Raw genomic sequence first — 24,610 nt, 5'->3', positions numbered from 1 at the left:
ATTTTTGACAACTTTTGCATGATTATTGTCATTGGCAGAAGACTGAAGTGGTAGTGCATTATTCGTGATTTTTTTTTTTTTTTGTAAACTGCTTTGTTATTTGGGAAAGAGCCAACTGTAAAATCATCTTTCCTCTTTTAAACTGCTTAAAATCACTTCTACTGCTAAAATGACAGGAGTGGATATTGCTATCATACTGGTGGTATCTCTAGTCTAGAAAAAGTCCGGATTGACTGGAAAGGATTAATATAGAAGAATGTATAGGCTAATATTTCCTTTTGGAATATCTTTATCTTTTCTCACAGAAACCTGTAGTACAGATAACACTGCAAAATGTGCGCCGCATCTATAAAAGAAGACATGGTTTAATGCCACTGGTAAGCTCAATTTATATGTTACTTCATGCTGTATATGTGTTTTCTTAAACTGACCAGCTGAAATGGTGTGTATCTTTAGGTAAAAATTAGCTGGTTTTTAAGAACTATGGATTAAATACTGAACAGCACTCAAAGATCCAGTCTGGTTTTGAAGTGTTTCAGTTCCCTGTGTTGTCAAAAAGATGAAATGGGAAGCATGAACTGTGTCAAGGATGGAAAGTTTCTTTCATAAGCAGTCATTGTAGAGGAAGGGAGAAGGGAGTACCTCCAGGGGGCAATTCATCCCGCTTATCTCAAACACCTATTTTAGGATAGAATGAATTGTCCTCTCATGGTGCACTTTCTCCCGGAATTGATTCATGGATGGAGCCTGATCACTAGTTTAGACTGACACTAACATGGAGTGATGAGTCCTGCAGTAAGTGACTGAGGGATAAGGCCAGTGCTGCAGTGGAACCTTCAGCTGTGTTCTTTCAGTGATTATACTGAAATTTCAGTCTTGAACAAAAGTTTTGTCTCAAAACATACTTAAACTAAATGGACCTTTAACTGTTTGCTTCACTCCATTCATTTAGGACATAAAATGCATAACCTGTCCTTAAACAATTCAGATGGAGCCAATTTATGGACAGCTATAAAGCTATTTGCTCAGTTGGCTGTAAATTGAGTGCCTTTATGGTTGGGAACAGGGGAGATGAAAAGCAAAATGTTAGACTGTATGTGGGCAAAACTGTTGCCTGGTTTATTAGAGTCTTAAGTTCCAGATATTAGTAACTGGAACATTCTGTAAAAATATGAATATTATAGCTTGTCAGTAATTGCTTTCAATTTATTTCCCCCATCTTTAATTTCGAAGGGACTTGAAGTATTCTGCACAGAAAATGGTCTATGTTCTGACATCTACCTGAAATTCTACAACTATCAAGATCGAGATGAGCTCTATTTCCTTATTGCAACATATATAGGTTTGCAGCATTTTTTATTATTATTAATGTAATCCGCTTGTGAGGGGAAATATTCTAGGTTTTGCTGTCTTGATATGTGGAAAGAATTGGGAGGATAAACAGCTGAAGTTATCACTATTATAGCAATGTTTGGTAAAAGTAAGCAAAGTTCAGAATGAACACTCCAAAGTTGCATATATTCTGTTTGTATTTGAAGACCTGAACATGAAAGCTGAGATAACACTATTAAAGTGAAACTGATTCTTTTGGTTATGCAACTTTATGTACTGTTCTAAAAAGAATAGTCTCTGTCTTCAAAGCAAGGGGTAAACAAGATCCACTAAGCCAAATCGTGTTTTGCTGAAAGAATGTAAAGACTGGCTTGGGTTTTGTTTTTTGTTGTTGGGGATGGAGGATAGGGGGGATTTTTTTTTCCTTCTAGTTAATTCTAGCTTAACAGGTAAAAATCATATTGAGAAAATTCCTGTAATGAATGGCTTTCTGGCACACACAAATGTCTGAACTTTCCTCAGTCTTATCAATGTTTAAAAAGCAGCTTTCCAAACAGTTCAGTTCTCATTTCTATTGAATCTTGTATGCATCAGTTCCTGGGAATGATACATGTCTCTTGCAGACTATGAACAGAACCTTTCTAAAAGGCTAGTGTGTATGCTGAAAAAACAAATATTAGCTTTATCCCTCACTTTCTGTAATGCAACTACAACTGAAACATTGGAACTCGTGTTTACTGCCAATATTGAAAGTGTTTATGTAAACTTTATAATTTCTGGTTATTGTATCAGAAATCTAGGGGTTTTATGTAACAAACTTGCCTAAATATCAGTAGACATTTTCCTTGCTTCACCAGAGCTTGGAGTGTCCACTAAGGTCACAAAGAAACAGTCACTTACTCTGAGAATCCTTTTTAATTTTTCAGATTTTTCTTTTGAAAATGAAGTAGATTCTGAAATGATTTTCATTGTACTAAAATACATGCATGCTGTTACCCTATTTCAGACTTTGATTTCTGGATAACTTTTTTTCTGTACTCTTTCAAAGACAAAGTTTCCAGATGCACTGATTGAAGTAAAGCATCCAGTCCTGTGGAGATTTGAGTCCAGTTGTACTTCTCAGAGGTCACTCATTCCTGTCAAAAAATATGCCAAAGGGGATAAGTGGAAGCATTAAGATAGTCTTTTCTCATGGCATCCCATTCCAAAACAGCTCCTTATTCTGTCTTAAGGATTTCTTTTGTTAGTGATTAGAAATTAAAAAAAGGTAAACTCTTTCTCTAAAAGTGATTGTGGTAACCTCAGCAGCTGTTTCTAACAGCAGAAGATTCCCTCTTGGAAGGTGCTGACTTTTTTTTACTTATTTGTAGAATTTCAGGAAGTGAGATGAGGAGAGGGTTGGCGTATGTTTTTTCAGCTTGAACCCACCATATCCTAACCTTAAATCATCTTGTTCTATTTAGTAATTGCAGGGGCAGTCTGTAAGTAACTTGATGTTCCAGAAAAATTCTAGCTCTCTGGCATCTGAAAGAGTTGTAGCCCTCTAAGTGGTGGAGAAGGGTAATTTAAAGAGCTTGTACCCTTTAACTAGGATAAAAAGCAGCCCGTAACACACATGCAGTAAGTGTGCTGTATAATGCTTTGAGAAGCATAATACACAGTGATTACTTGATGAGGAGGTTGACTGGAGGGGCTCCTGTCACCTTGACGTGGTTGCACTCCTTCAGTTTTGCTGTTTCAAGCATTTGGCAAGGTGCTCACTGGATCATTTCCTTAAATGGCTTAAAGAAAAACGTAAAACAAATGACTCATTTCTTATGATATACCTGCAACCCATACGACAGACTAAGAAGACGAAGAAACATCTCTAATTTCATCTTAAAATGGAGAAATAGCATGAAATCAATATGCTCACATCAGTTTATCCTCCACCAGTATATCTGCATATTGTAACTATTGATTATAGAATAGTGCAGTTTTGAATTTCTTGACTGCCTGCCTCGTGTTTCAGACAGAAGATCTTTGTGCATAGTTCTTCCTTTCTTGTGTGGTGGACAAGTTTTGTCTTCTAGTCTGTTTTAGTGGTTCTGAAATTGCATCTCATTTACATTTATGCATGGCTCTCTTTCACAAGCAGTTGTCAATGGGCATCCTTAGTTGTCCACTAGGAAAGTACATTTAACTGTTTTCTTGTCTCTTAGCAGAATTGCTTCTCGAACTTTGAAATCTTAAAGGTTGCCTTGCCTGATTGCCAAGCAAGGTTCATGGTTCATCGTCTGCAAATGTTTTTTTCATAACAGTTCAGGTTCTTTCCCATCCATTGCTTTCAAGTTCAGTTTCAACACTTTCTAGGTGATTTTGCTGTAGAATGCACTGTTTAAGTAGGTCTTCTAAAATGTATAGAGTGTAGCAGCCAGTAAGCATAAAGTTACTACTTAATTTTAACTTTTTCTTTTAAACAGCTGTGCTCTTAATTATTTTATAGTGCCTTGCATAGTGTTAGTTGCATTGTAATTTGGGGGGAGGACCCCAAAAGCTTCAATGTTTTGCTTTATTTTAGAAAACCATATTACAGAGCATACAGCTGAAAGTTATATGTTACAATGGCAGCGAGGGCATATTTCAAACTACCAGTATCTCCTTCATCTCAACAATCTGGCTGATAGGAGCTGCAACGATCTCTCACAGTATCCTGTATTTCCCTGGATCATAGCAGACTACTCCAGTTCAGTACTAGGTATGTGTGTGCAAAAGACGTGTTAATGCATCGTGTGCAGCCTGAAACACCGTGAGTTACAGGTGGGTTTGCTGCGTGCACCTACATCAACATGCACCTGGGGTTAGTGAACTGGATGTTATTTTGTGCGCGTAGCCTTACTCTGGAGTTTAGTGGACAGAATACATCACCCTTCTTTCCTTTTTTTTTTTTTTTTGTGTGTGTGTGTGTGAAAAGTAAAATACTTAAGAGTATTTAACATCTATTTAGACACCTTGAAAAATCAGCGGTATAGGGCATTCAAAGATTTTCTGTGGTTCAGGTAAATTCAAAAGATTCTAATAAATTGTAATAAATCCAAAAGAATAAGTAAACTAGCTTTTTATGGAACAAGCTAGATGCGTGTGTAGAATTCATGTGTTCTAGCCTGAGGTAGCTTTTACAATTTTTAATATTGCAAGTTGAAACAAAGAGGCTAAGTGCCAAGATTTGTGCCTAGATAGGCCTCTTGGTGAAGGGTCTCTGTGCAGTTTGTTCTTTCAGGGATGTGTCCCTCAACAAGGAGGAGAATGAGAGTAGGGGAATCTCACGGTGTTCATCAGCACCTGCTCAAGCACTCCAGTATGGTTGTTTGATGGGACTTAGCTGTAGCATGACAAAATAGTTAATGAGTAGAAGGAAGGCAATACCAATTGCTTGTGCCTCAGGTGGCAGGGTTCATACTGACTAGGAGTTGTTAGCTGCAATAGCTGTCAAGTCTACCTAACTGCTAACTCTGAAGCAAGAGGTTTGGCAGTAAATCTCTGAGGAAGGAAGGACATGAGTAGCCATTTAGAGTAAGGCTTTTATTCTTTTACAGTGAGGAAGAGAATCCTGTCTAGTAGGAGCAATGCATAGAGTCCAACTTTTCTTTGGTGTGGGGGGTTTGTGTGGTGTGTGGGTTTTTTGATTGTTTTTTTTTGTTTGTTTTTTAGATCTGACAAAGCCTGAAACATTCCGTGACCTTAGTAAACCAATTGGTGCCCTGAATAAGGAAAGACTGGATAGATTATTGGTATGTATGGGTTGGATTTTGTATACTGCTTATTATGGGCTGTTATGTATATTGGCAATAAAAGGAGCTCTATTGAGCAACCTTTGCGAATTATGCAGATATCTAAAACAAACTCTAAACCTTGTCAGAAACAAGCTTACCTATAAAATTATCACACTTACTTTCACCCTGATTTCATCAATACTGATTTTGTCAGCACTAACTTAAAATCATATTTGAATCTGCTTCATCTCTCTCACTGCTGTTTTATTTTTATAGTCTTAAAATTTTTTGTTATTTTTAAAATCAAATCCCGAAAGCATTTAACTATTGTAACTGCATTTGTATGGCCAGCCTTGAGATATGGTGAAGATATTTGGAAGTATAAAACTTTAAGACCAGTGGATTCAAATGCATAAAGTAAAATAGGTATATGAATTAAATAAGATAAATTAGTAGAAATCTTAAGTCTTTCCACTTAAGAAAAATGCTGAATTTGAGGGAAGACATTTCAAAAGGAGGGAATATGGCAATCAGAGCACCCACTTGAAATTTTCCCATGCAGATAATGGTGCACAAACTTTTTCCAGTTCTCAAAATAGGCAGGCTTTCTTTTCATAACTGGTCTAATACATGGTTGCAGAGTTAGATCTTCAGCTTCTTGGCTTTTAATTCTTTGTATAAATTTGCTGTCTCCTACTGGTAAGCTAATTATTCCAAAATCACTTACAGAACAAAAATATATTCCATGTTTGGAAACCATCATTAGTTCTTAATGAAGCATTGGAAAAGAAAATATTGCCAGACTAATTGCATTTTATTGGCAAAAAATGATGAAATACTTTAAAACCATAAAGGTTCTTAAGGTTGTGGACATGACCGATAGATATTACCTTTTTAATAACAGCAAATGAAGATTTCTTTCTAAGATATGTTTCCTCAATCTGCTAGCTGCCTCATATTTACTTCAGTAATACTCGTTTTATTTTAAATGTGCTAACTTTTTTGATAATGTATAGGAGCTTAAGACAGGCAGGAATCTCCAGGTTGAGTTCAGTCATAGACAATTGAAAGGGTTATATATGTTTTTATACAAACTTGGGAAAGACCAAAAGGGATTCTTTCTTCCCACTACTCTGATGTTAATCATTGCAGTCGTGTGTGTGTGTGTGTTGGGGGAGAAACCCTGAAACTTTAACTGTGTCCCCCATCTTTCCTACTCCCCCAAGCCTAAGTTCTTGTGTTTATAGAACTGATAATTCTGGAAGATATAACAACAATTTTGCTTTATTGGCTTACTGTTCTGATTAAAGCTGCGTGGTTATTAGTATCTCTAATGTGTTTTATCTAACAAAAAAAGGGATTTAGTCCTCATCTGTGTCTTTCTTAAAAGACTGTATGTGTGTTTAATATTGAAGGAAGGCAGGAGCTCTTACTTTAATTTTTGTTTTTGTTGTTTTAGACACGTTATCGGGAAATGCCTGACCCTAAATTCATGTATGGGAGCCACTATTCATCTCCGGGTTATGTTTTGTTTTATCTTGTTAGAGTTGGTAAGATACTTGTTGCATGCTGTCTGAGCAGACAGCTATCTCCAGGAGTGGAGAAGGTTTGATGCAAGCTGATGACTTTTTTCTTTCTCCCTAGCACCAGAGTACATGCTCTGTCTGCAGAATGGAAAATTTGATCATGCTGACAGAATGTTCAACAGGTTTGTTTACATTTTGCCTATAACTAGATTGTTCTTTCCCCTATTGAAGTTTTTGTTTTGAAATATGCATCAAGGGGGTGCAAAGTCTTAAAGTATTTTTTAACTAATGTGTGACTGGTATGTGTTATCCAGTCTTGCAGAAACCTGGAAAAACTGTTTGGATGGTGCAACAGATTTCAAAGAGGTAAATGGCCAGAACACGGTTCAAGTTATTCTTGGTGTCCATGCCGAGCTTTCTCTTCTCAAATGTCTCCTGTGGGTGTTTTATTTTTCTTTTTCTTCCTCTGTTGGCTGAATTTTATGAAGTTTATATGGTTTTGCATTTCTTCCTTCTCTGTATTTGCATGATTTCCTTTCTGTCTTTGCTTTCCATCTTTTTGTTTAACAGGAATGTCACTGTGAATGTGTTATTGGAATAAATGGGAATTACCAGAATGGATTAAGGGGAAGAACGTGCAACTTTATATATCAAGTTCATCTCCTGGAATCTCTTTAGGATTTGCCTCATTATAACAATACATCTAGAGAGGTTAAGATACAGGATTTCTATCTTGGTTTTTGAGCTTTATAGAAACAGTAAATTTTAGGTACTTCTGGAATGCTTTGAGAAGGATTAACTGTTAAATAGCGGGTGCTATTAAATTATGTTTCCTTTTGATAAAGGAGTTTGTGTGTGTGCGTGTGTTTAATACTATAATCAAGTTCTTAATGGTGGAATTAGGAGTAGTTAACTACGATGCTCTTAAACAACTGACTTAACCTGTGAGGCTTTTGTCATCGGTCTACTTATTTTTTCTAGAGTTTTGGCTTGAGTCTTACTTGATTCTTAAAAATGAGAAAGTAGCTCAGAAAGTAGCAGAGTTCTGAAGATGAGCTTAGGTATTGTGGATTCATCTATCATATCTTACATTTTTAGAAATATTTATGCCACTCAACTATAGACACTGAATTTAGCTCTCTGAATTGTCTTGTTGGTAATCAAGAGGCCTAGTACTAGTTGGAAGGGTAACGGGAGGAAGTTTCCGATACCCCTCTCTGCTGACAGAGGGGAAAGCCTGGAGAAGTTAGATTAAGCCATAAGGTTGACTAGTGTGAGCATCCACCACTTTCACTTTTTACTGACTGTATGGTACTTAAAACAATCAAAGCCAACCTAATCTCAAAACTTTTCTTTTCTTTTTTCTTCTTTAAGCTGATTCCAGAATTTTATGAAAATGATTCTAGTTTTCTAATAAACAGTTTGAAGTTGGACTTGGGAAAAAGACAGGGTGGAAAGACTGTTGAAGATGTAGAACTCCCCCCTTGGGCATCAGGTGAGAACATTCATTCATACAAATAGCTTGACTGTCCTCACTGTTCCATTCCTAGGATGATTCTTCTTTTCCCCCTAATGCTCATTCTGTTTTCCTTTGAAGGAATTTTTACTCCTAAACATTGTGATCATTGATAGTTGCATTTAATTTTCATAACAAATCAAAGGCTTGTGGGTGTGGTGTGACATTTTTATTTGTTAGTTTTGAGTAGCAACAGAGATGCATACCAGTACTGAAAGGGGATATCTTCCCCTCTAATCTTTCTCTTGCCAGGTCCTGATGACTTTCTTCAGAAGAGCCAAGAGGCTTTAGAAAGTCAGTATGTATCAGAACATCTCCATGAATGGATCGACATAATATTTGGCTACAAGCAGAAAGGAAGCGAAGCAATTGCAGCTCACAATGGTAAATACACACTTTAAAGTATGGCTTCTTTTGCTATTTCTGTAATTAGGCAGGTATGGGTAACTAATAGCGTAACCTAATGCCTGCTTTGTTTCAAGCATTCATGACTATGCTTTGAATGCCTGATTCTTAAAGGAGATACTCTCTTCATCACTGGAAATAGTGACTAATCTAGTAAAGTGTGTTCCCTTTATGGTGATTTACATCTGTGTAGATGTACTTAAAATGGTAAGGAAAAAGAAGATTGCTCAGCATTGTCATTGTTTGTTCACACAGCTCGGTGTGAATATAACATGAAATAAGAGTTTCCCTATTACAAATGATAGTCTGGAGGAGTCTCCATGTACACATGCATTTCACACTTCTACACTGTAATTGCAGTGTAAGAATTTTGATTTTTTTTTTTTTTTTTCTCCTGAGAGAATGGGCAAGGAAAATAATAGGCTACCACTTGTTAAGATTGGGAATGAGGGAAAAAGTATGCAGGTGACTGGGTCTGTCCTGTGCCAAAGCATCTGCAGTAGTGTGTATAAATTTTACCCTACATATGGAAAGTTTTATTGTTTGCAGTCTTGTTCTGAGTGTGTATGTAGCTGTTGCAAATGCTTACAAAAGAGGATGCTACCCTGTGATTGCTATCTCGGTGTGTTTTATTTCTCTAGACCTAATAAAAATACCAATGTTGAATTCATTCAGTAGTCTGACATTTAGTTTGAATATCTTACTATCTTATGAGGAAACATCCCCTTTCTAAAGGAAGTTTAGAAGATCAGATTTAAGAGGTGAAGAAATTTTCTTTATTCCAGAAGGTCCCAATCCTTTTAAAGGCTGCAAGCTCAGACAATGTGAGATAGTGATTGGAAAACAAAGCTTATACTTAGCAAAATGGAATAAGCTTTTTTTTTAAAAAAAAAAAAAAGAGAGAGAGAGAGAAAATCTACTTACAACAGCTGGGAGGGAGGGAATGAGTAACTCTTTATTTTGGTAGTTAGTACTTTTAATTTCGAAGGTGTGACAGCATGATGCTTTCTTTAATGCTCCCCCACATGTTGTCTTTTAAGTTAGGATTAGCTATATTTTAGGTTTGCAAGAACTGGTTACAATATGATTGGATACCATGTCAGTCACAATGTGGCAGAGACTTGTGATAAGGCAAGTTGGCACTGAATTACAGTATCTATGTTTTGTTTCGCAAAGTGAGAGTACTTTTTAAGCACATTTGGCTTCTTGTACTGAAATGTGGATTTTTGTTAGTATAATGACCTGCAAACACTTCTGAGTAGATGAGAGGAACAGAAAGGATCTTAGCATGAATGTAGTTATGTCAAAAGGCAAAATAGATGTTCTTGTGACAACGCCTCAAAGTAATTCCCTGTGTTTGTGGCCACTATCCTCCTAGCAAAACAGCTATGAATGCAGCAGCTTTTTAATTAGATAAAATGAACAAGTGATTGGGTAGAACTTTATGAACACTTTTGCTACCTGTTGTTAGCTATCCAGAGAATAAGACACTGAGATTTGACACTCATGCAGTATCAGTGTCTCTTTTGACAAAACCTGACAGAGATCTGATTATGCAACCGTGCTTTTCTTGGTATATAATGAGGCTTAAATAAGCCATCCATCCTTTATGGAAGTACTGACTTATTCTGAAACTTTCACTGGGTCTTTTAGAAATCATAAACTTCCCTTAAAGTAGGAAGCCCAAGATTAAAACACAAGGTCTCAAATTATCTTGCCTGCTGAAAGGACTTAGCTGCATAAGCATAACCTAGTTGAGTAATAATACAACATGTTTACAGTAGGTATGTAAGCCAAAGAAAATAAGCCTTGTGTATCTACATTGTACAAATGAATTTATTTTTTTCCAGTGTTTCACCCATTAACTTACGAAGGAGGAGTGGATTTAAACAGGTAATTAAAAACAAATCAGAATATTTTGGTTAAAGCAGTCAGCTAAATTTATCAGTATCTCTCCAGGTTCCCTGCTGTCTCCGAGTGCTCTATATATGAATTGTGTAGATGTTACATTTTATATTCCACAGTATGCTATCAACCAGTATCAGGTTGTCAGTTTTAACATTTTGAAAGACTGTTGCTTGAACACTTCTTCAGTCTTATTTGTGTGAAATTGTTTCATTATTATGTTTTAATTGAAGAGCATACTGTCACTGTACATAAAATTATGGAGCTGTCATATGAACACCTGTCTCATCTGTGACAAATCAGTTCATTTTCAATAGCACTATAGTGCTGTAGTAACTGCACATGCAGGCCCATGCTTTCAGGAAAATAATTATTGCCTTAATTAAATGTCTTTTTTTTTTTTTCCTCTCTTTTTCTCTCACTCTTCTCCCCTTTAAGTATTATGGACCCCAATGAAAAAGTAGCTCTGCTGACACAAATCTTGGAGTTTGGACAGACGCCAAAACAGCTGTTTACAATTCCTCATCCCCGAAGGATAATACCTAAGCTTAAAAGCTTGTCTCGAGCATCTAGTCACAGTGTTTCCATAGCTGAATCTCCAGGTAAGTGTATAGCATGTAAACTGATAATACAACTGATACGTTGTTTTGAGAAGTTCTGTGTCTTTTTTCCATGGGATCTCATTATGTAACTCTTGGCCACTTTCCCTGTAAGCCAGTTCAAGATAAATACATGAACCAACTGTTAAAGAAAAACTGGCAAGGCTAGTTTTAAATTTGAAAATATAGGCATTGTCCTGAGCTCTGCTTCTGCATTTTGCCTTATAAGGCTGCTCCAGCAGTCTTCACTGGCATTGTTCAACCTCTGTTTTTGAAATTGTGGGAGGGCATCTTCCCTAGGCATTTCCCGCCACCTCAGAGTCAAACTGAGATGATAGTATCTTGAATGACTTTCTCTGCAGCTACTCCAAATGGTGGGTTTTTTTAAAAAGGAAAAAAAAAAAGGTTTAAAATTTTCAGGTTTTGAACAGGGATGTCTTTGGGCCTGTCAATTGGCCTGGTCTAAATGAACCCTAAGAAATTAATTTAAGCATGAATGCTTTTTTCTCTTCAGTGGCTTCTGAATGAAAATCTAAGAAGTCACTTTGCTTTCAATACGTAGTATAGGGACAGAGTTGAACTGCCTCCAAAACAAGAAGCGGATGTTTGATGCCAACACAGGCTTCTGTTGGAAATGTAACATAGTTCCTGTGTTGACTGTTTTTTTCTGAAATGAAGATGCTATGGTCCTTATCATATGAATAGTAACTTACTATAAACTGGACTGAAGCTTCAGCCCAGGTATCATGTGGAAAGATGATTCCCCCCTATGCCCAGTAGATTGTCCTCGATTCACTTACCTTTTGATGGCATTTGATTTTTAAGTAGAGAAGTGAAGGCAGGCACTATTTAGCATGGCAGCCTGTAGCATCCAAATGGCATGTTTAGCTTTGAAAGTTGTATGTGGTGTTAATAATGTTAATACATTAGTATGCTGTAGTAGTAGTACACTGCCCACTTAAGTCATTAATTCACAGATCAGCAATTCCTGTTGGGTTTTATGTTTTTATAGCAGTTGACATATAATTGGCTCAGTTAATTTCATTGCCTCCTTATCCCTTAAATTTTAAAATGCTGTAGTGAAACAAAGTTATGACAGTCATAATGAGATAAAATAAACTAATAAAAGCACGTGCTATTTTGTAACAGTAGGTGGCTTTCCTGTTACTTGTCTATTCAGAAAGCTTTTGACATCTCTATGGAATACCAAGGCATCTCTATGGAAAAGTGTTTTTCCATTTTGGAAATGTATTCTGTGAAGTCTTCAGTTTAAAAACCCTGTTTTTCAGAGAAAAATCATGGGTTTGACTGTGTAAACCTATGTATTCTGGAAGAGATTTGGAAAAAAGACAATAATAAGATGACTAAATACAGTAACCAAGAACCTGAAAGGAGTCTTTTCTAATTCCTGAAGTTCTACATGACTATTTCTGTACTTTTATATTTGTATTTGCAATTTCAACTATCTAATTATTTGAAATTGATCTTTTTATTTTCTATTTCTGATGAAACTTTATTGTGGCATTTTATTGTAGTTTCTCCAAATGAAGAATCATTTGAAGACTTAACAGAAGAAAGCATAATGCTTGCTTGGAACAATATTGCCAAACTAAAATTACATGAACAATGTAAAATTCATAAAGAGTAAGTACTACTTTTTCTTTTGTGGTGTATTATTCACAGTCAAAATTGTTCCACTTAATTTGGGGGCAGGGGGATGTGTAGGGTTGGGAGGAAATCTTTGTGTCAATCTGAATAATGGTAAATACTTTTCTTTGTGAGACTACTTGGTTGATTTGGCTACACAAGACGAGTTTTTGAGGGATTAGCAGTCCAGAAGAGCTATTTATCAGCTTGGTTTTAGTCCTTATACAGGCCTAGAGTTATGTTCATTAACATTTTAGTACCTAAAGCAGATATTGATTGCCATTCTCTAAAACTGTTATAGCGGCAGCTAAACAAAGATACAGAGATACAGATACAGACACATTTTTAAACTTCAGGAATCACCTAAATTTTTTCCCCTCCCCCCATTCTATTTGATTTGAAAACTTAAGACACTTAAAGTTCAAGTTCTGCATACCTAGGCCTGTTCCTGTATGAGCAGTTTGTCAGTCTCCAGCTATAGGTTATCTGGGAATCCACATACTCAACTACTGTTCTGATGGATTCCTAGGGTGTCCTGAACCAGCAGGGGCGTTTCCAGGGGAACTTTAAAAATAGGTAGTAATGGTCAACAGCAGCCTCTTCTTAAAGAGTAGGTTTTCCTTTGGACCTGTCCCTTGTCCTGGTGGCTGGAGTAGATGTAGGATTTCTTGCTACTTTGAGTGCAACTGCTGCCTTAGTGACTGTAAGCTAATCTAGAAAGGAGACATTCTCTTCCTCTTGTCCAGAAAACAAGGCAATATTTGTGGTGAGAAAGGGCCCCTGTTTCCAGGCTGGTAGGGTTAGGGAAATCCTGATCACATGGGGAGACTTGGATTTCATCTTCTGGGGTGTTTTTTGGTTGGTTTGTTTGTTTTTGTTTTTGTCCAAGGCAGAATAAAACAGAAGTAGTTCTGGATAACAACATATCAGCTGTACGTAGTGCTTTATACTTCCTAATGACTAACCCCCTGCTCTAAACTAGTTGATGGGTACATTTTTAGAGTATAAAGACTCTGACAGCGCCCAGCTCGGGGAGAAGAACTGTGCAAATTCTGATTCCTGACTTCTGTGATATTCAGTATCTGCTTGGAGGCAGGTTTCTGACTCTTACTGTAGTTTATCCCAAACTGGGAAGATTGGACATGAATCTATTTATCCTTTGGCATAGGTATGTCCTTTCTGATGAGGATGAAATACTGGCAGAACGATACGGGGAGCTTGTATTGGTGTTTCACGTACTGTACCAAGATGTATTTTCTGTCTCCAGGCGTATAACAAGCTGCTATAGTGCTTTTAATCTCCTTGAATATCTAACTCTCACAGAGCTCAAATAACAAATTTCAGCTATCACAAGTAGTCAATTTACATTATCATGGTTAAATTTCAAACCCTATGAAATCACCTATAAGCTTACTTGTATTATACAGGGCAATAACTGGAATAGCAGTCACTTGCAATGGGTCTTCTGTTTTCACTACATCCCAAGGTGAGTATTATTGCAGAGGTATTTACTGGATCCTGCAGTGCAAATGCTTCAGTAATAGGTTATAATGCCTAATAATGTTTTGTGAACAAAATACCGTGATACTTTCAAAAGTAGTTTAGATTGAATCCCTGAGTATCTTCACTGAGAGCAAAATGAAGGCAGCCTTAAATGGGATTTTTGAAGAATCATTCAGGTCTGTGAAAGAGGTGGCCCTAGTCTTCTACCAAATGCAAGACTCGTCTTTGCTTCCTACTCAGTTCTTTAACTGTTTGAGAGAGAGAATTTTCAGTATTCACATATAAAGGCTCCTTCTGTCTGACTCTTGGACTTGCAGCTTTGCAAGTCACCTATTCTATGTGTTTTACTTAGTTAATTCCTGTGTCCTGTGAGTAAACTTAGTTTTTTAGTGTGCGGATTTATTTATTTATTTTAGATCACTCTGAATCAAGGATTTCAATACTGTCTGCATCTAGAGTTGGGAGGGTGGTAATTTCTCCCTTGTGATACTAGAGCTCTCATTTTGAATTTAGTGGGCCTGGGAGTCCATGTGTAGCTGATGCAAGGCAGGCTAGTTCCAGGTCTGACTTGCAAGCTTTATAAGAGTTTCACAAGGATTATGAGAAACCCTTACCTGCTTTTTATAGTTAAATATTTTGAATATTCAAACTGGAGCAAAGTTACTAGCTTCTATAATGTAAAACAGTCGTTTTATCTTTTGTCAATTTTGTCCATTATTCTTAGATTCAACTTTGAAGATGTTTTCCAGAGAATCAAAAACACTCCAAAGAAGTGTGTCCTTTTCAAACATGGTGAGTCACTGTCAAAATAAAAATGAGATCATTAGGAATATTCTGAAAGCTACCCACATAAATGGGTCTTAGCATGCATTGATATCTTTTTTTCTTCCCTTGCCTATTCAGTTGTTTTCTGTGTGAATAATTTACCAGAGTGAATTGAGACTGTCATGCCACTAGTGAGATAGAGCACATCCTGGGAACACAGAGGGGGATCATTAAGTGGCTGCATTTTTACTTCTTTGCTAGCTCTATTCTGAATTGTGCTGCTATCTAGGGAGTGCCTTGTAGTAGTCAAAAATAGTCTGGCACGTGTGGAGGGGGTCTTCCTAAACAATCTTGAACAGTCATTAGGCCCAGAATTACAAAGTTTAAATTCCCCTCTGGTGCTCATGCCCAGCACTGCCCTACTGGTCCCAAGTTTTTGAAGGCTGCAAGTAGATCAGTAGGGAAAGACCAAGCACAGGGCCTGGAATTTATACTGTGTGAGTTGGGCCATCCTCTTTTGATGAACAGCGATCTCAGCAACTTTGGAATAACATTTTTCTTCTGCTTCTAAACCAGAACTTGGAAAGGTATTCTATATTTTATTTTCTGTGCTCAAGTGCTGTGGCCTAACCTGGCTATTAAAGATCCACTTGCAACTGTCCTGTTGTGACACTTTTATTGAGGTGATATCCTAGGGTGCATCAGTCTCCCTCTCTACCCTCATACCCAGAAAAGGGAAATGCCAGATGTTGCCCAGCTAGAAGCCATAGTCTGCCATAGCACATTCCCAAATAAGTTGCAGGAGCAAGACCTGAGCATGCCATGGCACACATGCTAGCAGGTGAATCTAGATACAGCAATCCTAATGCTTTAGCCAAGGCAAACTTAGGAATTTCACTTCCTGACACTGTAAAAAAGATCAACTTCTCTGAACCCGGCCAAAAGTCAGTTTCTTATGAGTGAGCCTTGTGTACTTTTGTTTCTTCTAGTTTTAGTGTTGATCTGTTCCAGCAATACTGGAAACACTAGTCTCTTTACTCTCCAACTGCTTACTATTTTTTAAAACAGACCTATAACATGAACAGTAACGATACAAGTAGAAGCATTGGGCTGACTTTTTCCTTGATGCTTCCAGTGATGGTGATGTAACAATGCAGTTGTATGTAAAGAATCTTTCTTGTTAGGAATGATAGAAATTAGATAATTACATTTGTTTAAAAGAGCTGAGCTGTTATGGAGCACAAACATCAGAGGAAACCTTTATTTTTAGTTAGTTAGCTGTTTGCATCTAGAATTGACAGTAGCTGGCAAGATAGAGAAGTGACCCAGTTTCTCCTGAGTGAGGAATAACACACCATATCCTTATCTACCAGCATTTTGAAACAGGAGATCCATCATAGTTCTGCATGCATTTCTGAACATTAGTGCTAACTTTGTACTACTAAGGATTCCGTATTTTTGCTTTACAGCATGTTCAGTATCCAACCTATCAGGTTTTTCTTAAGTAATGTTCATATGACACCAGGATTTTGTTAGTGTAAAAGATTAAATGCTTCTTGTTCTCCAAAAGCATGTTAATATACTTTTAGTTGATTTGTGGTTAGAAACTGAACACTGTTTTTTTTTCCTTTTTTCTTACAGGCTTTGTCATCTTGTTTAATCTTACCAGGAGATACCACTGTCATATGTTCTTCATGGGACAATCATATGTGTGTATTTACATCCTGCTGACTTTACTGAATTACATTGAGTGGCTTGGTAATTATGTTAAGGTTCTAGATAATGGCACAGAAGTTCACCGTTTATAAGCAGTGACTATATTTCTATGTTTTAATAGATTCCTGTTTAGAAATCGTAGAAGCAGAGTTATTTTAATTTAGTTTACAGCAAACTGTTCAAGTTTTCTGAAGAAGTAACGCTTTTATAATGCTCTTCCTGTTAGATATTTTTATTCAATTGCATTTGGAAGACAGCAAGACATCTTAATGGGACATGATGATGCAGTCAGTAAGGTCTGTTGGCGTGATGAGCGTTTATATTCTGCATCTTGGGATTCCACTGTGAAGGTTTGTACATCAGCTACTTCAGTAGCTAGCACTTTAATATTCAGCCAGACAAATGTTTTGGAGTGACTGTACCTGCTCTGTATTAGAAGCAAATAAGCCAGTATTACAATAAATTTAATCTTCATTAGCTTTATGTCAACTCTGTTCCAAAGCTGAAGTGCTACTTTAAAGAAATTTTATTCACTCTAACTTACTCCAAATGTGCTTTCTTTGGGCCAACTGTTTAAGTGTTCAAGTTTAATAGTTTTGTAGCTTATGCTCTTCAGTTAGGCAGACCAGGAACTTCTTAACCAAAAGAGATGGAAAGGCAACCTGCAATTTAGAGGTAGGAAAGAAGGTCCTGAAACCTTTTGTGTATGGCTTTTGGTAAGTATGCATTCAGTGCAGTGGTATGTCCTTGTTCAGGTAGGCTTCTGTAATCCGTCAGCATAGTCATGGTTAATATGTTGCTCTGCTTAGGCTAAACGAGCTCAGATATCACTCACTGTTGCTATGTTGTGCTGTGTAGACTTACACACGTTTACATAAGCAGCCTTTCTTGTAATGTGGGAATTCAGTAATGGAGGAACTTGTCCAAAGAATTATCCAGATGCTTCCTGAGCAAACTTAAATGTTTGTATTGTAGGTGTGGCACTGTGTTCCTGGAGAAACCCTGAGCAATAAAAAATACCGCTTTGAACTGCTTGCAGAGTTAGAACATGATGTTAGTGTAAGTATGCAGATACAGATATAAAATCTGAGAATCCGAAGATTAGTCTTTGATTGTTCATTAAAATTAAAGTCAAGATATGAGAATGCTGGAGCTAGAAGAGGAAAGAACAGGCTGAAGGTACAGTGAAAACTAACTCCAGTATTCTCTGCTTCCTTGGTTTAAATGTCCACTCTTGGACTGAAGCAGCAGTATTAAACAGAGGGAGGTTTTTAATTTGTCTTGCTCAGCTTGTACAAAGTTCCTGTTTTTGTGTGTGTGTGTGTGTGTGTGGTTTGTTTGTTTTTTTTTTTTCTCCTTCCCTCCAGAAAACACAGTAATGTGTTGAAGCATTTCCATTTCTCTGGCTTCTTATTAAAGTGTCTTAGCCAAAGGCAAGCAGATGAAAAAGAATTGGAGTGTTTTACTATGCTATGAAAAACATCACCGAGTTCAACTGTAAATATATAAACACATTCTGTGCAGCTAATCACACTTAAATCTAAACTTGTAACTGCACATTTGTACTTGTAGCCTTTAATGTTACTCTTGCAGAGTATTTAGAATTACTATATTTTAAACCTTTTAAATTTTTAGTTTAACAGAAAAATATTGAAAACAGTTGATAGCATTTAAGAATTGTACCAGAGAATCAGAAACAAATGATACCTAGAAAATTTGTTTTTTTTTTCTTTTTTACCTTTAAAGGTAAAATTCTTCTTTACTCTTAAAGTCTTATATTTTAGATAGAAAGAGTTTGGGTATTAAAAGTAGTCTGAAAAATCAGTTTACATTTCCAGTTCTGCAAATAAATACTATTTTAAAATATCAAGAGAATTTTTTCTTTCCTTTTTTTTTTTTTTAGGTAGGGTTTTAAGAGTTGTGCTTTATTAAGGATGATGCAGAATTAAATGCAAAAGCCTTTTGTAAATAAAATGGAATCTTATGGATGATGGGCTTGCTTTGTGCATGTTTAAAACCTATCTCACAATGGCTCACATGAAAGAAGAGTAGGAGAATAATGAGATGTTTAACTTCCTAGGTAAATACAATCGACCTAAACGCTGCAAATACTATGCTAGCATCTGGAACCAAAGAAGGTACCATTAGTATTTGGGATGTTACTACAGCGACAGTGTTGCACCAGTTGCCATGTCATTCTGGGACTGTGTTCAATGCTGCTTTTAGTCCTGGTATGTAGGATTTCTGTATCTAATACAAATTGTAGGGAGTTGTGAAGGGAATCTTATTGCCACTTTTAATTAGTATACTCCTGGTATTGGAATTATTAATATAATGAGAATGGTCAGATATGTTGGTCTGACACAGCTCTTCACTAACTTGTTAGTGGTACACAAGGCTGTACTACACTCTAGACCTATGTTTATCATTGCTTTCTTGAAGACTTATTTATAGATACTTTACAGTAAATTAAATAGGTCAGGCAATATCACATCCAGCATGCTGTGTTGCAGATTACTTTGATAACTACAGCTGCATGTCTAAACATGTTTGTTTTTTGTTTTTTGTTTTTTTTTGTACAGATAGCAGACATCTACTCAGTGCAGGAGAGGACAGCTGTTTTAAAGTAATAGATGTACAGACTGGAATGCTTATTTCTTCTGTAACTGCTGATGAGCCACAGAGGTAATGTTGAGAAAATACAGACTGTGAAGTTGCATTGCCCAGTTTAGTCAGTTCTGGAAATGGCTTGATGGTTGGCCACAGCAGTTTCATGAAATCTCTTTTTAAAGAATGGAAAGGGCAGTAATACTAAAGACTTCCAAGAAGTATGTCACTTAAATCAATAGATCAAAGTGCAAAGTCTGACATACTAGAATGTTCTGCGCTATGGTCAAGGTTTCCAAATGTGGACACAAACAAGTATCTAAGTAAACAACTTGTTTTTTTCAGACCAACTTTAACTTCCACAAAAAATGGTGAGAGCTGTAGCTAACAAGCTCTGAGCTACGAAAATTTCTAATGGAGAGACAGTTTTTACTTGAATCATCTCTGGTGGTAATCTTTATTTAGCAATGCTTCCTTTTTGTTTGGATAAACTAAGAAAAGCTTGGCTGTTATAATGAAACTGCAGTCAGTTAATACTTCTGGTATCTTTGCTAACCGAAATACATGCAGTCCTATATAGTTCAGCAGGTAAACTGCTGGAATGAGTACTCCAGCATCCAGGATACTCCAGTATCCAGTTACTGGAGTAAAAATACAGCAGCCATACATGGAATCCTGTTATATTGCACATCTTGTTGATTCCATCAGTATGTTTTGCAAAAGCATCCCAGGAAGTTATCTCTTCCCATGTCAAATGACTGTTTCAGAAGCATGAAGTGACAAATGGAAAGTGGTAGTTCATGAAAGTCTTTCATGACTTTCGTAGACGAGTACAGCTGAATGGATCCTCTTGTGTAACGGGGATGTATTTCATCCCCCTGGCAGAGGAAGAAGCTGTGTCTAGTGCAGTCAGTAGCAACTTTGGGCCATGACCCTTTAAAATAGTTTGGGAATAACCTTTCCAGAGGGACTGTGTTAAAAGTAGTAGCTTCCTTCAGTTTTAAATGTCCCTTTTTAATTCTTTTTGGCTTGCTCAGTTCAGAAGTGTCCAGCTCTCATTATACAAAAGATTGAAGTGAACTGACTGGAGTTACTTTGCAGGTGCTTCAAATGGGATGGAAATACCATCTTATCAGGAAGTTGGTCTGGTGAATTACTGATTTGGGACCTTCTTGGAGGAAAAGTTATTGAAAGAATCAAAGGACATACAGGTATGCCTGAACTATTCTTGTTCTCAAATTAAATGCAAGATTCCTGTTATCTAATTGTGTTGGCTTTGACAAGTTTGAGAATCATTTGATCAGTAAGTGGTTCCTGATATTAGTGTTATCTATCTGGAACACTGAAACTAGAAGTAGGTCCACTGGATTTTCCTAGGAAATTTAATAACGGTGGAGGAATCTTGCCTTTTACAAGACTGCTGACCAAAGGCAGATGAGCTGGGATGGATCAAGGGTGGAAGAATAACAAGGCAGTCGAATTTGTGTAGCATCCCCAAAATCAATGTTTTGTTTTAACTCACAGTCCTAATAAAGTGCAGTACAGACCACTTCATATATTTTGATGTCAAGTCTGTCCAGACTGTGAGTCTAACAACAAACTAAGTACAGTTCACCAGTGAAATTCTTATGGGTAAGGATTAAAAGTTGTCTTACATGCATATGCCTGGTCTTCAGTGCATTAGCAACCAAAAAGTCTGCACGAGCTATGCTATCTCAAGGCTCTTAAGGCTGCTTTCATGAACAGCTATTTCAAACTTTTCTACTATAAGCTTGTACTCTTGAACTTGACCTACACAGAGATCATTCTGTAGCTAAAATGGGCTTTTAGCCATATGCTAGAAGTAAGATGCTAATACAGTTTTAATGGGAAAAAGTCCAAATGGCAGAGTCTAAATTTAAACTTTCTGGAGCAATCTTCTCCCCTCATCCCAAGGAATCCTTTTGCCACTGTGCATCATCTGCACTTACGCTGCAATTTACATTCTGCCTCTGGTTCCCAAAGAAACTGAGGCAACGTGGCATGAGAGTATTGCTGTGGATAAGAACAGCAATTACCTAGCAGCCTACTATATGGTGTATGTATGGTATACATGCATAGTATATATGATGTCAATGTAATCTAAACTAATGATTGGATGATCCTAAATGGTTTTAAAAGATCTATTTTATCATCCTGCTAAGTATTCCACTTGTATTTGAATTTGAATCTATTTTTCCTCCCAGGTGCAATAATGTCCATGTGGATGAATGAGCAATGCAACAGTGTTATTACAGGAGGGGAAGACAGACAAATCATGTTCTGGAAACTGCAATACTAAGTGCCTTTCCCTCCAGACATGTAAATGAACTCTTATTTTAAATCAAACCTTTTAAAGAAACTTAACTGTTTGCAATGATGACTGCTGAAGTTCAACTAGATAGGAAGCTTTGTTCAGCTACTACTTTCTAGTTTATGGTGACTTCACTGAGAGCTCTTAACTTCCATACTGTATGCATTTGTTTTTCATTGACTATTGTACTTGAAAGTGTTTGTCTTAAATGACATCTGAGATGAAATTAAAGACCTATTTTTCTGTAATTAAAGAGCTCTTAACTTGCAGTCATTGTTTGATTTACGTGGGATGCATCATAGCATGTTGTTTGAATTGGTTTCAAAAAATAAGCATTTGCATTCTTAACTAAAAAAGTCTTTAAGGAAGTTTGCAACTCAGTGTCATGTCTCACTACATAATGTATGTCCATATGTAGTAAACCTTTCTGCCTAGAGAAGATGTGTACAACAGCAAATTTTACTTGAACACCTATTAAGGCAGCTATTGATCAGACCAGAGGTTGGTCTGGTCCCCTAACTAGTCTCCAAGTGTGGCTATCTGCAAAGGCATAGAGAAGAATAAGAGCATATTCTATGTTGCTTTTACCTATTAAAAAACCCCCAAAAAACTAATGTATTAACTTGAAAGGAAGCCAAACATAAATAACAGATAAGTTGTTATACATACATGTAATATAGTGATATAAATTTTTCCTTAGTGGTGTGCCTGAAGTTAGTCTTTTGTCTGATGATTTTTCTGCCTTTCATCACTTCTGTCACTAACCATCTTCCCCTTCATGTTTTGTGTGTCCACAGTTCTCACCTTTCAACTCAAATCATCTTCTGGATGGAATTTAAATAGCATTTCATAAACCATATAGCTAAGCTCCTGAGTTTATCCAATCCCTTGTCTTAATCCAGTGACAAAGCACTGTTGCAGTAGACTTGTTTTCCGTATAGGACTTCAGAACATGCTCCCTGGCAAAAAGCTTTTCTGAGGATGAAAACTTCAAATGTTTTTGTAATGGCTTCTTCATTACAGCAACAAGGCCCTGCAGTTGTGATGTTCCCCCAAGTGTGACCACAGGATCAATATTCATTTCTCTGATAGTATTCTTTATTGCTGCTGTTAGATGCTCTGTGAATGTGTCCAGGACAAGCATTCTTCCAAAAGAAGATATTCAGTCCCTCCTGTAAGGCTGTAGACATACTGCCTTAGTTTTGACACCTAACAACTATTTTAGTAGGCAGCTGTTTCTTTAGCATTGTTTTACAGGCATTTGATATATAGTGGCTTTTTTATTATTCCCTGAAATTTTTATTATGATGGATTTTGAATCAATTTTTTTCAATAATGTATTGTATGTATGTTGTTAAAGTAAACTGGGGTTTCATCTATGTTACCCATTTGGCTCAGCAGATAACTAACTGATTTTTATGCAAGTATGTGGTAAAGGGCAAATGTTGGCAAAATGAAATTTTGTCATAGGTATAAATGATTAAGCTAGATCTCATATATGCTGTTACTGGTCTTAAAATCTTGCAGTAGAACATCTTGACCTGTTTCTTTACCTTTCATTTTAATCAGTTCTTAAATATTCCTGGACTCCTATATCTTTGAGCACACACAATTCTAGTTTCTTGAAGATGTCTTATTTTGGGCTAAGGGACTTCTGCACTGAGTTAGAAGCTCTTTATGTGTTGTTTTAATTGTGCCTATCTTTGCATGTTTACCTCTACCAGACTACGTTCTCCCTGGCCCACAACTGTTAGGTTTTCTGCATATAGTACCACCATGAATTCACAATCCCCACTGTAACTTGTTTTACCTTCTGGTAAATTGTATTTACAATTTGGTATTTGTATTTATTGTATTTACCAGTTGGTAAACTGGTGAATTGTAAGGTTTTAGGTGGCCAAAGATCATGTCAGGTTGTAATAAGGAGTTCTGAAGCCTGGTAGGTATAGGCCTGGCCCATGCTGCATAGTTTATTCCTAAGTAGAAGCTGGAGAGAGCAGCATTTCATAGCTAAAGAAACTCATGTGCCAAGGGACTTGATGAGCACCACTACAGGCCATGGGTCATATCTTCAGTAAGGCTGAAGTCATAGCCACTCTAAATGAAGTCACCAACTACTGCCAGTAAGTGCTTCTTGCCTCAGGGGTTCCAGGGATGAGTCATTTAGCATCTCCCATAATAAATTTGATCACCACCACAAACTGAAGTACCAGAGTAAGGTGATGTAATAACTAGGTGTAAACCATAACAGAAACTCACTTGAGAAACAAGGAGCAACAAGAGAGCGTCCTGCCCTCAAGCCAACCCAAATCCTTGTCACTGGAATAGCAAACAATACTGAACTTACAGTTCACCCAGGAAGAAAATTGAGTGTTCTGTGGCTCCTGCCCCAGCCCTAGTAACTATTTTTTCACTTCCTAAAAAAACAGAACAAAAAGAAAAACCCACACCCCTAATTAGGAAGCTATTTAGTTCATACTTGCACCCACTCTGCAAAACTTTTTATTATATGAGTTCTTAAATCACCCTTTGAAGTGCTACTTCAGTTCAAGTTCCCCACACCAATTCTGGATCCAAGTTAGTTCAGAAAGAACATCTGAACTTGTTTCACACATGAACACCCCTTACCCCACTAGTAATACTTATAACAATAAACCAGAACTATGTGCTTTGACTTTAGGCTAACTGACACTATAAAAAAAATTACAGCTCAGTAATCTTAGATGGCACAGCTGAAACCTAGACCAAAGCATTAAAAAAGGAAATCACTCACCCAAACTGCCATTTAACTTCAGATCACTTAACTTCTTAAGGTCTCAGTTGTGTAGGCCCTACCTAGCAAACAATTATATAATAAAGTTGCAACTACACAATTAGCGTATCTTATTGAACAGATAAACAAATTTCAAGAATATAGTAGCTTTTTTTAAATTGTAGATTTAGATCTTAACACTATAAGGGGCAAGGTTATTTAGAAAGTGATCTTAAACTGTATTTCCTAGCTT

General features: G+C 36.8%; 1 protein-coding gene across 4 annotated transcripts in view; it reads left to right on the top strand.

The window, feature by feature from the left end:
• NSMAF (neutral sphingomyelinase activation associated factor) overlaps nt 1–23,749 on the top strand; it is a 46,235-nt gene extending 22,486 nt beyond the window's left edge. The window contains exons 11-32 of one of the 4 annotated variants that reach the window (XM_067290486.1): nt 306–377; nt 1,234–1,342; nt 3,893–4,069; nt 5,023–5,102; nt 6,544–6,634; nt 6,729–6,792; nt 6,925–6,976; nt 7,985–8,105; nt 8,379–8,510; nt 10,382–10,424; nt 10,875–11,038; nt 12,571–12,679; nt 14,110–14,168; nt 14,910–14,977; nt 16,592–16,659; nt 16,893–17,016; nt 17,642–17,725; nt 18,747–18,897; nt 19,249–19,351; nt 20,375–20,484; nt 21,499–21,613; nt 22,403–23,749. In XM_067290486.1, the coding sequence (XP_067146587.1) occupies nt 306–377; nt 1,234–1,342; nt 3,893–4,069; nt 5,023–5,102; nt 6,544–6,634; nt 6,729–6,792; nt 6,925–6,976; nt 7,985–8,105; nt 8,379–8,510; nt 10,382–10,424; nt 10,875–11,038; nt 12,571–12,679; nt 14,110–14,168; nt 14,910–14,977; nt 16,592–16,659; nt 16,893–17,016; nt 17,642–17,725; nt 18,747–18,897; nt 19,249–19,351; nt 20,375–20,484; nt 21,499–21,593 (2,076 nt within the window). In that variant the 3' untranslated portion in view covers nt 21,594–21,613; nt 22,403–23,749. Of the gene's footprint in view, nt 1–305; nt 378–1,233; nt 1,343–3,892; nt 4,070–5,022; nt 5,103–6,543; nt 6,635–6,728; nt 6,793–6,924; nt 6,977–7,984; nt 8,106–8,378; nt 8,511–10,381; nt 10,425–10,874; nt 11,039–12,570; nt 12,680–14,109; nt 14,169–14,909; nt 14,978–16,591; nt 16,660–16,892; nt 17,017–17,641; nt 17,726–18,746; nt 18,898–19,248; nt 19,352–20,374; nt 20,485–21,498; nt 21,875–22,402 lie in introns of those variants that run through there. The other 3 variants (XM_067290485.1, XR_010883290.1, XR_010883291.1) reach the window with 3 other exon arrangements.
• Nucleotides 23,750–24,610: the final 861 nt, after the last annotated feature.

Source organism: Apteryx mantelli, chromosome 2, assembly GCF_036417845.1.
Source record: "Apteryx mantelli isolate bAptMan1 chromosome 2, bAptMan1.hap1, whole genome shotgun sequence".
In the NCBI taxonomy this organism is placed as follows: Eukaryota; Metazoa; Chordata; class Aves; order Apterygiformes; family Apterygidae; genus Apteryx; species Apteryx mantelli.
Note: the sequence above shows the minus strand (reverse complement) of the source record. Positions and strands in the feature narration are given on the sequence as shown.